The 15,823-nt window shown below is 37.2% G+C and overlaps 1 protein-coding gene across 3 annotated transcripts in view; it reads right to left on the reverse strand.

Annotated features, from left to right (window-relative positions):
- Positions 1-5,430: 5,430 nt before the first annotated feature.
- MAP4K3 (mitogen-activated protein kinase kinase kinase kinase 3) overlaps positions 5,431-15,823 on the reverse strand; it is a 189,765-nt gene continuing 179,372 nt past the window's right edge. For all 3 annotated transcript variants that reach the window (XM_082851871.1, XM_082851870.1, XM_082851872.1), the window contains 6 exons: positions 15,053-15,224; positions 13,156-13,224; positions 12,985-13,077; positions 10,030-10,100; positions 7,476-7,531; positions 5,431-6,802 (listed from right to left, as the gene is read on the reverse strand). In XM_082851871.1, the coding sequence (XP_082707997.1) occupies positions 6,715-6,802; positions 7,476-7,531; positions 10,030-10,100; positions 12,985-13,077; positions 13,156-13,224; positions 15,053-15,224 (549 nt within the window). In that variant the 3' untranslated portion in view covers positions 5,431-6,714. The remainder of the gene's footprint in view (positions 6,803-7,475; positions 7,532-10,029; positions 10,101-12,984; positions 13,078-13,155; positions 13,225-15,052; positions 15,225-15,823) is intronic.

Genomic DNA, 15,823 nt, shown 5'->3' on the forward strand with positions numbered 1-15,823 from the left:
GATGAAACAGTGAGATAGCTACTTGCAGGGAATAGATGAAAATGTTAAAAAAAAAAAAAAGAAAATATTTTTCCTAATCATTAGTCACCTTCAGTCTGAACCTATGTACCTCTTGGCTGCAGGGCTTCCTGACTTCAGAAGTTACCAAATATTTGAGTATTAAGTTAACGAAGTTCTGTGTACAAAGGCAAAAGCAGGTATAGACTTGGGCCGATTGGTGAATATAGGAAGAAAGATAAAATAGATAATTGAGTGGATTATTATATTCTTTGAAAATTTTCTATTTAACTTCCTTAGTCTTGAGGATTTGCAAAAGGATGCACATAGAAACCGAGAAAACACTTGAAGGCAGATTATTTTCCACAATTGTATCGCAAAAGCAGGTCATGAGGGCTCTAGCCAGCCTTTAAAGAACACGCTGAGAGAAAAAAAACAAAATTAAGAAACGGAGAGGAAATGGGGTGAAAAAACACATTAATTTCCTAATTAGAGGAAACTTGTGTAAATAGTGGCGTTAGGAATGGGGGGGGGCGGGGTAAGGAGACCTTTTCAAGACCAGGCCAGACCAGTTACAGATTCTACAGGCTACAAGTCAGTCTGCTATGTTGTTATTATTGTTTCCAGCACAACAAAACATGCAATTATATTTAATAAAATTGACCAGGAAAATGGGCTATAAAACCATTCTGCATCTGTTTTATAAACATAATACTGAATCGCAGAACTTCAAAAGTACACACACGTGTTTATAAACTTGTCCTAGTGATAGTACAATAGGATTAACTAAAAGCATCCCCAGAAAGATCAAAGCACATATAATTTACATAATCCAAGAAACTAATTTTGTTTAAAAGCCTCACATTTCATGTGAACACATAACAGATCTGGACGTCTGGCATAAGCCACTTGATTTCCAGGCCTCTAAACTAGTCTTGACTCTACATTTAATGACAGTGCAGCTTCTCGGCCACACAGGGGTCTCCCAAAGCGCAGCCGCTCCGCTCCCCAGGGGCCCGCATCAGGTGGGTCGTGCGGCCAGCGGGAGTCACTGTCACCTCTAGCCCCTCCCCCCCACCCCTGCCTGTCCCTCCAGAGGCCGCCGAACTGCAAGGCTGCCCCGCTCCCCTTCTCTCAGGGAACTTTCCCTTCTCTGGAAGCCTCCATCCAGACTCCACTTCTCTCTCCATCACCCCCGGCGCCGACCCTCCTCACAGCCGGACCCCGCCCGCCGGCCGCCGCACTTACGGCGAGGACAAGGCGACGGCGACACAGTCTCGAGCAGCCCCTTCAGCCCGACTCCAGCGCGGGACGCAGGGCGCAGGAAGCGGCCCCCGGCGCAGCGACTCCCGTGCGCCACCGCCGCGGTGTCTCCCTGGCAACCGGACGCTCAGGCCGCTCGGGGTAGGGCGGCTTCCGGAGCTGGTTTCCCCGGCGCCCGCCGCAGGGGAAGCCCGCGGCCTGGGTTCAGCATCTCGGTGGGTCACTTTTGGGCAAGCCCTTAACGGCAGAGTGTGAACGCAGCAGCAGTTTCTCCTCCGAGAACGCTTTTTTCTTTTTCTTTTTTTTTTTTGTGCGGTACGCGGGCCTCTCACTGTCGTGGCCTCTCCCGTTGCGGAGCACAGGCTCGGGACGCGCAGGCTCAGCGGCCATGGCTCACGGGCCCAGTCGCTCCGCGGCATGTGGGATCTTCCCAGACCGGGGCACAAACCCATGTCCCCTGCATCGGCAGGCGGACTCTCAACCACTGCGCCACCAGGGAAGCCCCCGAGAACCCTTTTAAGCTGCCCTGAAGGAGGCACTCGGGAAACGTTTTAACCACTTTTCCATAACACTGTGATTATACCAAGTCCTGTTCCTATCCAAGTCCTCGGGAGCACTAAAATTAAGCAAATATAAACGTTGAAGTTACAGAAGTTCGTTTTCCTGCCTGGGCAGAGACCTTCGGGTAGCCAGATCCTCTTATTATTAATCTCTACTCTTCGGTTCCGCCTTGGTGTCCAAATAGCTTTCCAGCAGACTTCTGTAGGCTTTTTGGTAACAAGCAGTTTTATGTATTACCTGTGGTCCACTGCTGCCATTTTCATAATTCAGCAAGCATCGTACTAGTTAACGTGGGGCTGATTCAGAGTGAGAGACATGTTTGCCACCCAGTGGGGAATCAAGTCAGGCAAACAAGTAATGTGACGAATGCTATATGGAGGTATAAGTATTAACAATGGAATAGATAATTTTTGCCAGTCTACCCTTCTTGTTTCCAAGAGGAACTTGGAAACACTATCTCTGTTGTTAATGAGCACATACACACTTTGTTTAGCATCAGTAAAATGCTCTCCATCATGCCCAGATTTAGGATGTCGATACTTCCCTTCTTCCCTCAGAGGTAACACTTCTCCCTTTTTGTCATCTATCTTCCATTTTCCATTTCCTTCATTTGCTTAGAAATATGTTCTAATCTCTGCCCATCTTTAGAAACAAAAAACAGAGATAAAAACAAAAACACAAACCTTTACCTCCTTCAAGACCAAACATACTCCCAGGTAAACTTAACATCAACTTATTTCTCTATCGATAATTTTTGCCCTCATCATGCTATTTAGGTAACTTTCTCAGTAAGGATACAAGAGATCACCATAACCTTAGGTACAAACCCAACGGCTGTTTTTTTTTTCTTTCTTTCTTTTTTTGACCGCACCACGCAGCATGTGGGATCCTAGTTCCTCCACCAGGGATCGAACCTGCATCCCCTGCATTGGAAGTACTGAGTCTTAACCACTGGACCGCCAGGGAAGTCCCTCCCCCTTATTTATTTTTTTGCCAACAGCTATTTTCATCTTCATGGTATTTGATCTCTGCAGTTTCCATAACTGTTGACTATTAGAGCTACTCTTCTCATTAGAAAGCTCTTCACAATCAGGCCCATCCCTATTTTCTAGCTTCACGCCTTGTTACTCTGCTCCACACACTCTAAGCTCAGCCGCATTTAACGTCACTATTCCTTGAACAAGCGGCATTTTTGCATATCCCTTAGTCTAGCCTACAGCTCCCTACCCTGATTTTTTTCTGCACTTGATACACTCCTCTTCATCTATCAACAACCTGGCTTATATACAACGTTCTGCACAAAGGCTTTCCTTTTCCCAAACCAGAATTAGGCACAGCCTTCTGCATTGTTCTTTAAATCTATCTTTATTCATCCAAGTGTGCTCCTGGAATACTGGGAATGACGATTTTCCATCTTTTCCGCACTGCCAGTAAAGAGCTTGGATCTACTGTAAATGATCAAGGTATGTTGGTTAAATAATTATCTCATAAGAACAAACTAAAAGAAAGTCTTTGTAATGAGTTTTGACTAGACATATTTCATAAGCTTTAATTGTAAAATTAATTACATGCAAATCCTTTTATTCTTACACAAAACACTTTGAATAAGGAAAATCCTTTTTGATAAAGTGAAAAATTAAGACAGAGAGTTAATTTCTCTTGCTGCAAAGAGACAGTGAAAATCAGAATTTGAAATCCAATTCCTGGAGAAAATAAGTCTAATTTCAGGGGAGAAATGCTAGAGTGTATTTTAGAGGGTGGTGAATATACTGCATATATTCTGTGTGGTACATAGTTTAGCACAGTAGTTAAGAGTATACACTTTGAACTGAGTGCCCAGGTTCAAATCCTAGCTCTACTACTTCCCGGCTATATTCTTGGGCAAGTTTTTTAATCTTTCTGTGCCTTAGTTTCTTCATCTGTAAAATGGTGTTAACAATACCTACCTACCTCATTGGGCTGTTCTGGGACTTCAGTGGGAGAATCTATATATATAGCATGTGGAACAGCACAAACACATGCATTGGGCACTTATTATTATATTTTGTATAGCACACTTTTATCCTTCTTCTAGTAATGGTAAAAAGGGATACCTATCCTTTATTTCCTGGTCTCTACTGAAATTGGGGACATACTAGCAAGATTAATGATGCCAGTAAGGCCCGGAAACAATTGATCTCATTCTTCTCAACACCAATGTCTAAGAAACTAGCTAACAAGACAGACAGCTTTAAACTTCAATGAAGATGAAACAGATCTTTTCCAACATTTCAGTCAGTGGCTCTCTTCCTTTTGAGTGAATAAAGATCCTCAATCAGAAGTTAGTGGCTACATTCTTATCGCATTCTTAAGTGTCATCAAAGATTATTCTAAGGCGAGTGATACTTGGACCACACTCAGAAACACTGATTTAAATTCAATGTTGGGCCAGTGGTTCTCATGAAGAGCTGCACATCAAAATCATTTGTACAACTTCATAGAAACATAGGTTACTGGGCCTCTCTCTCAAAGACTGATTCCAGGGGTCTGTATAGATAACACACAACCAGTTGTATACGTTATCTTCTGGAAATATTTTGAAATGCTTGACAGTTAAACGTGAAAGTTTATTTTTTTTGAGATGTGACCCTTTATATAATTTATAGGACTTGGAAATTAGAAAAAACAGTGGCCCAGAAAAAGGATCAACCACCTTGTCAATAAATGCCCAGGAAAGAATATTGATTTCTTGAAAATCTTTTTCATGAGTCTGTTTTTCAATAAACTGATGATAATGTTATACTGATAAAGATGTGTTTTTAAAACAGTCATTATTCAGTTATTAATGCTAAGATTAGTCAGAATGTATTTGAGCAGAGTGATAAATGTACACAACTGCTATGATTATTAACAACTGTATGATTTAGAAGTCACATTTTTAGATAAGGAAACTGTTCTGGAGTTAATTATCCAAGGTCCTAACAACAGGCAGGAGCATTAACAAGAGTAGAAATGTCACCTCGTGATCCCCAACCCAGTTCTTCCCACATATAATCTTCCCCGCCTTGCCTCCAGAACTGCATTCTCCCTTCCTTTTTCTAACCCAGGAGTCAGCAAACTCTTTCTATAAAGGGTCAGATGGTAAATGTTTTAGGCTCTGTGGGTAATATAGTTTTTTGGGGGAAACTGTATTTTTTGCAAAAGCAGCTATAGACAACATGCAAACGAATTTGTTCCAATAAAATTCATTTATAAAAATAGGCATTACGCAGGATTGGGCTGAGAAGTGCAGTCTGCCGAGCCCCGCTCTAACCAAAAGATTATGAATGTTTCACCAATTTTCCTGATCGGGAAATTGAAGATTCTACAAAAGATGCCCTTTTCACAAATGTGGGAATATTACCCCTTTATGAAATTGAGGAGACAGACCAAATAAAAAATCAGGATCTGAAGGATCAGAATGGTTACCTAAGGATTTTAGAATAATTAAAAAACTTTTTCTACTTAATATGTTTTAGTCTCACTATATACAGATTAAGCCGGATGACAAGCTACTATACAACAGCATGTTAAAAAACATGTTTATTTTACACTATGTACAATCAGGAACATATTTAAAAGGACTGTCAATTAAAATAAATGAAGAACATAAATCACAATTTAGTTTGTTCTTTGTGTATATATTCACATTAAAATATAAAGAACATATAGCAAAAAAGAGCCAAAGTGTGCATTTTTCTAAAACTTGGTATATACATATTCCACTGGAAAAAAGCAATCAAAAATGACTTTAACCAAAACTAAGTTCCTGTGATGTGTAGTAACCATTATATTGTTTATATGAGGTAGTAACTAAATTATTTTGGCCAAGTGTTAATACTCTAAATCAAAAGAAACATGAAAATGATCATAAAATAAGGCCAACAAAAGTAAAAATCCCACTAGAAATTTGAACCACTTCGCTCTATGGAATGTTATAGTTCTTCAAAGTGATGATAAGAAATGTTTAGTGTGGACTCTTTGATAATGCTAACTTATACTTTGTGCATACTGTAATTCAGACAACTGCAGTGCTACGTCACGGTACCGCTATTCTGTGATTCAAAAATTTTTTCGAAGGTATTGTTTTTAAGCACAGACAAGCAATCTTACAGGATTCTGCTGAAATATAAAAAGATCAGTTACTACAACAGGGGGTTAATTGGTTTGTTTCACATAGAAAACAATCCAAATACATTTTAAAAAGATGCTGGGGAGCCAAATGCATATTGACGATGTCACAGCTTACTTTTGTGACTTAATACATCACATATCAATACTTTGTGCAAATATAAACACACCAGTGTACTTGCATTAAAATTAAAAACAAGATTATAAAATGATTACAGCCTCCATTGCAATTTTAAAAGTTACAAGATTTATCTTCATATTACTAAATTACATATAATAAAAATACAATAGTGTTAAATGTACGGTTTCATTGCCAGCATCCCATTTTGTAATATAGCCGCACCCAAGAATATACTAAAGGATTCTTAAAATATCAATCCCAATTGCATTTTCATCAACATTTACATCTGTACAGATAAGACACTTAACTTGTACATCTCATAAAATACATTATCTACATAAATTCTTAGTGTATGTCTTCAGCAATATGAAGTTTCACAGAAAAATACTGCCTATATGTACAAAGATTACATAACAGTGAATTAAGCACTTGTGTGGTTTCAATATGCTAAATATATCCATACCACTTAAAACAAAACATTTCCCCATCTTGTCTCATGCCACAATAAATTACAAGCAACTGAAGCCAGGTAACTGCAGCTTTTGTACAGCTTCGAGCATCCGTTAATGTTGCAGTGGTAGTGTTCTTTCTCTCTAGAGCTAACTGTCGAAGCACAGCATTTCTCAGTAACTGTTTTCATGACCCGCGAGGATGTATAAATTGCTATTTGCCGTGGGGTTATCAGTTGGCCTACTTTCCAAAACCACGACCCTAAAATAACAAACAAACAAAAAACATACAACAAAACAAAGTTATTCTTGAAAACTAGTGTTAGCAGAAAATTCTTCCACTGCTTCTTCATTGTATGCCTCTAATAAATGCTCCTTATCTGATATGTGGGCCGAAACCATTTGCAAATCACTATGATTGAAGAGTCAGTTCCAGCTCTGGGAAGTACACCTTTGTTGCCCACCACCTCCCACCTCTAAGCCAGTGCTGTCCTAAGAGTCAGAGGGGTAAAACCTGTACTAGGAATAAGTTGGGGGAACTTAATTCTTATCATGAATTCTGAAAACAATCTGTAGTTCAAGAATCAGAAAGTAAATCAGAATAGAACTCCAAATCCTATTGGTACTAAAACTGAAAACTTTTCTGTTTGCTAGCATATGGTATCTCCTCTTTCTTGTCCTGTAAATCATACTTTAGATATTACGTTTAATGCAAAAGTAGTACTGACAGATCTATACATTCTTGGTAACTGGAAGATCAGGCACATTCTCAAAGGTTTCATAACTTTCTGACCTGTGAATTCTTATATTATGAAAAATATAATGTTGAATATATTACTGTAGAAATTTCAATTCTCTCAAAAAAGAAACCAGTTTCATGTTGGATTTATAAAACATGTTTAGAACTATGTATTTAATACAACTCCTTTTCATACCTGTCAGATCCAAGCAGTCTGAAAATTCTCGTGCTATCTGAAATTTCTTGTGTTACCTGTTCAATTAAAATATCAATTTAATTTCTGAAATGAAAGGCACAAAATTTTATATGGACATTTAATTTATAACTCTATAGAAGAGAAGCATAAGTCCTAAGGTGGAAATAGATCCCTGTATGACTGTTAACTTGTTAAATCAGCACATAAGTGCATCCATTTGTTAGTCCAGGAAAAATCTGGCTAATTTTGAATTAATCATAAAACATGAGAGTAGTAAACCATTTGCTGGCATACAGACTGCAATGGAAAAAGTTAAAAGCAAAGCACCTAGTCCGTTTTATTTATCAGAAACCTCCTATCAGTCACCTTAATGCTAATAGCAAGACTCTTGCAGTAGTAAGCCACTTAGGTCTGGTCCTTTCACTTAAAAGGCTGCAGTGTGGTATGGTGGGACAAACTCATGATTCCAGTTTAAATCCCAGTTCTCCCACTTACTAGCTGTGACAATTGCACAAGGTATGTAATTTGTTGGAAACGGTTTTACCTTCTGCAAAATGGGATAGACAGTGTTTACTTTGCAGTGGTATCTTGCAGTATTCTTGTAAGTATTAATGGGTATAATGCCTAGCTAAGGAAATGCTCAGTAGATAACAATTCTCTTTCCCATTTCTTTCCAAGTCTCCTGAAATAATATTTTCTAATGGTATATGTCCTTAAAGAAGTCCTCAGTGTGACCATTCCCAGTTGGGGAGTTAAGACTAAGGCTACAGGAGAAAGAGAAACCCATTGTTTATTGCTTACTGAAAGCAAAACATTCCCAATTATAATGGCAGTAGCTTCTCCCCAAAATTTGGTAGGCTGAAAAAACAATTTGATTTTGAAACTGAAATTATTCTGGAAACAGCAGTCAGTGATTCTTGACTCCTTTTGTAACTTAGCACACCTGAAGGATACACCATGCTCACTTCAGTAGTAACGGTTCATCACCATGATCTTCAAAGTATTCAATATTTTGGGATTTGCCTACTTGAAGGACATAGCATTTTTGGAGAGGTTGTATTTAGTAAGGGCTGCTTATGTAGTGTGAAAAAGCCCCTCAGGTGATTGTTTGAGCAAACTATCTTTTTTAAACCATTCTCTTGTATCCTATGATGCCTTTCTTTCTCTGCCTGGTGTTTATTAGCTGTTGACTATTCTTATCTCCAGGCTCCATTCCCTCAGGTGATTAAAAAAAAAAAATCTTCCTGAGAGGTGAGCCCTCTTGCGGGAATTAATCCTAGAAACACACTGGCAGGGGACTTCCCTGGGCGGTCCAGTGGTTAAAGACTTCGCCTTCCAATGCAGGGGGTACAGGTTCGATCCCTGGTTGGGGAGCTAAGATCTCACATGCCTTGTGGCCAAAAAACCGAAACATAAAACGGAAGCAATGTTGTAACAAATTCAATAAAGACTTTAAAAGTGGTCCATATTAAAACAAAAAAAAATCTTAAAAAAGAAACATACTGGCATCCACCTTTCTTGAATACTTACCATAGGCCAGGCATTGTGCCAAGCACATCACATACTTCCTTTTGTTTAATCTTAGCAACCCTATGAAATAAGTACTATGCTGTTATCCTCAATTCACAGATGAAAAAATACAGGCAAAGAGAAGTTAAGTGATATGTCAAGGTCACACAGTTACTGAACAGGAGAGTTGAGACTGAACCCGGGTGTCTCCTCAGGAACCCACGCTCATGATCATTCTGCTATACTGTTGACTGGTTAGAAGAAATGCTGATCTTAACTACCGACAGTTTAAAACACAAATGAGCTATTTTCTTGCTTGAGGCACCTAATGTTTTCCCTTCCTGCCAACGCTCAAGTAAAAGTTACTAATGAGACTGGCTTGGGGTTATTGAAAGAACTTAGGATGATTTTACTTGCCTGTAATATTCTAGGGGGCAAGTACCAAGTCTTGTTCATGCTTATAACCCCAGCACTTTCTGGCATAAATGATGAACTGAATTAAACATGTCATATGACTTGGAGTTCAATTATTCCGGGAGTTAAATTAAGGTAGGAAGGACTAAGGAGATAAGAATACCAGAAATAGGCAAGGTGGCTTCAAGAGAAATGTGGAACCCTTTACTTATCGTCTGCATTGGTCATTATTTCTGAAATACAAAGTAGAAAAGGTGCTTCAAGACAGAGAGAGCCTCCATCAGTACTCTTGTTCCAGGTGACAGCCTGGGAAGGTTGAAAGAAAATCAGAGTTGGCTCACTGTTAGCAGTATTTAGGAAGTTCTTGTTCTGAATATAAGGGTGATTATCTGGAAGCACATAAAATATGCACTGAAACTGTTTGACTGAACGGACAGAGAGAGGTTGCCATAAAGTATGCGCCATTAATTTTATCACTAGATTGAATACAGAAAATATCAATAAAATTAGCAAATCAAGTATTCCTTGCATCAATCAGGAATTTTCCAAAGTTAAAGAATATTGTGTGATGTAGAATTTGATAATGCTTCATGACTATTTAATGGACAGAATTTTTTAAAAGATTACTTACCTCATTAGATCTAAAACTTCTACCTTGCATTCCATGTTTCCAGAAAGCTAGCACACTGTCCTGCAGGCAAACTAGCAGGCAAGAACAGCTCAGTTACTGTTAATAGTACAAGAGTTCAACTGATAAGCATTATTTCATCCCTCTTTCTACCTTGCATAACAATATTTCAATTAATAACTAGTGTTAGTCATTCCATATTTATAATGGCATCTTTACCATACTGCCTAGAACTACACAGTAAAAATACTATACAGACCTTACTCATCTTTTTGATAAGAAAAAGAAAATTCACTGAAAATATTTTTTGCTATAGAAATTTTTGTTTTGATAAAATATTTCAAACATATAGAAAAATATGAGAATAGCCTAAAAGCACATGTATCCACCATTTAACTCTCAAATGCTAACATTTTGCCATATTTGCTTTTTGTTTTAAATAAAAATGAATACAGCCAGCATCCCTATAAACTCCTACTCTAGTTGTATTCTAACCTTTCCTTCCTCCCTGAGATAACCACTGTTATGTACTTGGTATTTGTTGTTCTCATGCATGTTTTTACTATTACAACACAGTAAGTTCACATTATCAGTGTAAACTTTATATTGGATGTTTCCAACTTTCATACATTTAGTATGATGAACCAAATGATGTTTCTAATTTTTTTGTTACAAAAATGCTGCAATAAACATTCTTGTACCTCTTCTTAAATACATGTACAAAATTTTCTCTGGGGTAGACACCTAGAAATAGAATTACTGGGATACAGGCATATGTGCCTTCTAAAAATTCTAGTTTTGCTTTTTGTGTTTACATATTTAACATATATTTTTGTGTGTATTCAGTGAGGAAAAAGTCTGATTTTGTTTCCTGCAGATAACCAATTGTACCAGCATCATTTGTTGAACAGGACCTCACTTCCCCACTGACATATGATGTAAATTTCCAATTACACGTAGGTCTATTTCTGAGCCTCTTCTATTTATCCCTGTGTTGATCCCACACTGTCTTAATCACTATGGATTTATAGTAAGTTTCAATATCAAGTAGAGCAAGTATTCATCAAAATGTATTTTACTGTTCTTGGCCTTTAGCTTTTCCATATGAATTTTAAGATCAGCTTATCAAGTGGCAGAAAATACCTTACTGGGATTTTTATTGCAAATGCACTGAATGTGTGGATTAATTTGTGAAGAACTGACATCTTTCCCATATTCAGTGTTTCTATCCATGGATGCGGTGTAGTTCATTTGTATAAATCTTCTTTTATGCTTTTAAACAATAATTTGGAATTTCCTAGATGATGGTCTTAAATATGTTTGATTACATGTCTTACTGGCATATCAGAAAGCTATCCATCTGTGTTACTCATATCTAGCAACTCTGAATTTTCTTATTGGTTCTAACAGTTTAGAGTTGTATATTCTAGTAGATATTCATACCATCAGCAAAAAAAGGACTTTCTACTTATATCTTTCTAATCCTCATAGTTCCCTTTTCATAGCCCAATGAGACTATGTTGAAATGTGATGATAGCAAACATCCTTATCTCATTCTCCAACTTAATGGGAATTAGTTTAACCATTAAACACAATACTTTTAATAGGCTTTGCTAGATGAAGGACATTTCCTTCTACTCCTAATTTCTAAAAAGTTGTTTTTTTTTAAAAAATCATGAATGACAGATTTTACTGAATGCTTTTTGTGCATCTACTGAAGAGTTACATAACTTTTCGCTTTTAATCTTTAATGTGCTATATTACACAAATAAATTTTCTGGTGTTGAACCATCTTTGCTTTTCTGAGGTAAAGTCTACTATTTGATGATATGGAATTCTATTTGCTAGTATTTTATACAGATTTTCCAAAATCTATTTTCATGAGATTGGGTAATTTTGTTTTCTGTATAATTTAACTGATTTTAGTATCAATAGTGTTAAACACTGATTTATTCTGCATTCCTTCTTTGTCTACAATCTGAAGCAGTCTGTAGAGCACAGGAACGATTCCTTCTTTCAACGGTGGATAAAAATCCCCTATAAAACCACGAGGCCTTATGTGGGGAGAGTCTTGATTAGTAGGCACCTCAAACCACAAGGCTGGCTCTGGTTCCCCATCTCCTGTGGGACACTGCTAGTCTTCTTTACCACTCAGGAGTGCACACTAGTTTGAGTTTCTGTTCTTTGTCTTCTTTATTGAGCTAGCTATGTGTTTTTAAATATGGATTCCATTTTAACATCTTGAGCAGATGTCCCTCAAAACTGACTTCTTATTATCATCAGTGTTTGCTTCTTGGGAGAGAGGCATTCTAACTGGGAGAAAGAATAAAAGTAGGACCAAGAATAAGACAAATGAACTATCTGCCCTTGGCCCTACTGTCCGCCAATGCATATACATGCAAGTATCTTTACTGATAAAGGACACCAGAAAAACTGTGTATGATCATTTCACCTTACTTTTCCTGAATGTAATCATTTTAGAATACTGATTGTGTAAGAAATCCGTTTTCAGAAAAAACTCATCAAGCAAAATGTAAAAACGGCAAGAAGGGAATTCCACATCCGTATGGATCTCTCTGATCAGGAGCTACAACAGCAAAAATACAATAGACTGTACTGAGTACTAAATTTTAAAGTACTTATAGGGGAACTGTGCAGGAGTCTGGAGAAAATGGAAGTTCACAACTAGGTTATGAATAATGATATTTAATTATTTATTTTGAAAATGCCAAATCTGTAGGGAAAATAACATTATTTACAGATTATGTTATGGTTGTTAAACTATTTTAGAGAATGTGTAAAAGCAAAGACTGATATTCACCTCATATTCGTTACATCCTACAATTTAAAAGAATGAGCCCTTAGTAATATATTTTTATAATTTCAAATAATTATTAGACAAATTATTTTAAGCAGTTCATAATGCAATCAAACAAGAAACACAAAACTCTGGCTTACCTATTGATTCAATCTGGAAATCAAAGGTGAGTTCTGATGATAGTTTTCTGCTAGATTTTAATCTTCCTTGCAGATTTACTATTTTTATACAACCTAGAAAGAAAAAAAGTCACTCAGAAACTAAGATTAAAAAAACTCATTAAGATAAGATATTCATAAATAAAAACTTACAGTCCAAGCATACAAGAATGGTATCTCTCTCCAGCTGGGTTACATGAGTAACACTTGTCTGTGGGGTATCTACAACACAAAAAACTCGATAAAACTTACAGAAAACAGTAATATTTAAAGGAGAGACATTAAAAAAAGAAGAATTCTGAACATCACTGAATTTGAAATGGATACATATTTTTAGCTGTACATATGTAGTGGTTAAGCCAGGCGGCTTGGATTCAAAATCTGATGCAAGAGCTAAACTAAGTGAGTGCTTAATGGAGGGTTAGCTATTGTCATTACTATTGGTGATGCCACTATTTTATTCATATGTGAAATTAGGAGTCTAATCTTCTATATTATGGCAATGATTAATTTCTGATTTTAAGCTTAGAAGGCCAGGGGCTGTGCTGTGTACATACTTCTCAATATCTGTTGAATGAATGAATCAGAGAGTCAAACAAATAACTTCAGGTCCAAATGAGTTAAGAAGAAAACTGAAGTATTTTGAGAAGTATGAAGCACCATAAAAATGCATAGAGGCCCTATTTTTATAATAATGATTTAAGAAAGTTTTCACAAACTGAAAATGTTTAAATGACATAGTTTTCCAGGAAGCAAAAAGTAGGATATCCCAAGCTTTGTATGAACATCAAAACTGAAACTGCTAAACTATAGGCCTTTGTTTCTGGAAAGTGGGTCTGATCCAAAGTCTAGCTTGCCTGTTTTCTACTTCCTACAGTATTTAGAATCTTAATAAATCCATGGATGGCTGTATTTCAGACCTTCACACGTATTTTAGACCTGGTACTTCTGTAACTAACCAGGATTGGAAGGACATGGAATAGGCCTCCTGTACATCAGGTCAATGAGATCTTTGTGACTCTTACACACTTGGTGAAAATTAGTCAAGAAGCCAGTCTAGCATTACTAGATAGAAAGCCAGGAAAATGAGATTTACAAATTGCTTATAACAATTAGTTCCCGAACACTGGAATCATTTGGAGATCTGCTGACACCCAGCTGCTGGCCCCAGATATTCTTATTTAATCGAGGGTGTGTGTGACTTGAGGTATCAAGAGTGTTAAAAGCTTCTCAGGTGGATTCTAATGTGCAGCAGAGTTTAGGAAACCACTAGCTTATAATTTCAGCTGATACAAAATCCTAAACATACTTTCTGTCTCTTACTCTGTCTCATCATCTCAAAACCAGAGATGAATTATATTTGTCATGTTTAACTTCTAATAAAGGGATTTCATTATGGTAAGAGAAGTAATCAAAAGTTCCTGGGAAGGAAGGGACAAAATTCTTTTGTCAGGAAATGAGGCCCTTCATTCAACAATTAGTAGAAAAGGATTTAAAATTAAAATGCTTGGGAGAACTAAGACAACTGAAATTCACTAAATAAAATATTAATCAACCAACAATCCCTTCTTGTTAAATAGGGAGGAAGAGATTAGAAAGCAGGAGTTCACCCCGTGTCTCAAAGGGAAGATGGGCCTCTCAAGAGAGAATTTAACAGAGGACTTAGGGGCACCAAAGAGAAGCCACAATAATGTTGTCAAGGGCTGGCCATGTTTTCCTTCAGTAATGTGTCCTCAAAGGAAAGCTGTTTCAAGTCCCCTGGGATTCAGCAAGCCGTGAAATTGTCTTTAGACTTTTGTGAACGTCTGTGATCATTTTTTTTCAATGCCAAAAAAACTCAGTCTCAATTCTTTTCCTTTTGTGAACACTCTTTCAGGCTTCCCACAAACTCCTGACTAATCAATATTTATTGGCAAATTGGTTCTTTAACATTCCCCTTAGTTGCCAAAGACTCCGAACAAAGGGCCTTTGCAAGATCTTTAAAAATAACCTTTGCCTAATGAAAGATATAGTAAATTTATTACTTAATAATTCATTAAAAATCACAAACCTGATTCTGTAAACCATGAAGAGGTAGAATTTGGATTGACTGTTTCAAATCGAACCACCTGGTTGAAGTCTCTCCCTTTACTGACACCAACACAAACTAAAGGGTACTCCTGTTCAGGAACGACCAGCATTTCAAACATTCTAAGTGGACACGGTATAGGAAAATCTATGTGCTAGAAAAAACCAAAATATATTAAACAAAGGAAAACAAAAGCAAAAAAAATTTCATGAGAACACTAATAAGAATTTTTAGTTTTATGAGAATATATAAAATAGTACTCTCTACTATAAAGATTGCTTCTTTGCACAGAAACTCAGGGTATGCAGAAAATCTAAATAAGAAAGTATCTTTATAAAGAATTTAGGTTAAGCACTGCAAAAAATTTTTAAGTTAAAAACCACACATTTTTAGCATATTGGGGTGAAACAGACTTACAAATCACCTGTCCAACCCTCTTTTTTCAGAGTTGGAAACTAAGACCCAGCAACTGGGTGGCTGGCCCAGGGTCCCCCCTGCCCCCCACCCTGTGTGGCAGAGTCTCCTCTCTCCTAATCCCAGGCTGCTTCAGTACTACTCCTCTGCCTTCTTAACCAGCTGAGCAAACATGGATGAGAAAACTGAAATGCTAATGAGCAAGAGACATTCCCCTTAGAAGTGTGGACAGAAAAAAAACAACAACCACAAATAAGAGAAATTTAGCCCTGTATTTCAAGTGATTCTATTTAATAAATTAACTTAGTTAAAATGCAACCCACTTTAATTTTACATAAG

Source organism: Leucopleurus acutus (assembly GCF_964270905.1).
Source record: "Leucopleurus acutus genome assembly, chromosome: 12".
Taxonomy (NCBI): Eukaryota; Metazoa; Chordata; class Mammalia; order Artiodactyla; family Delphinidae; genus Leucopleurus; species Leucopleurus acutus.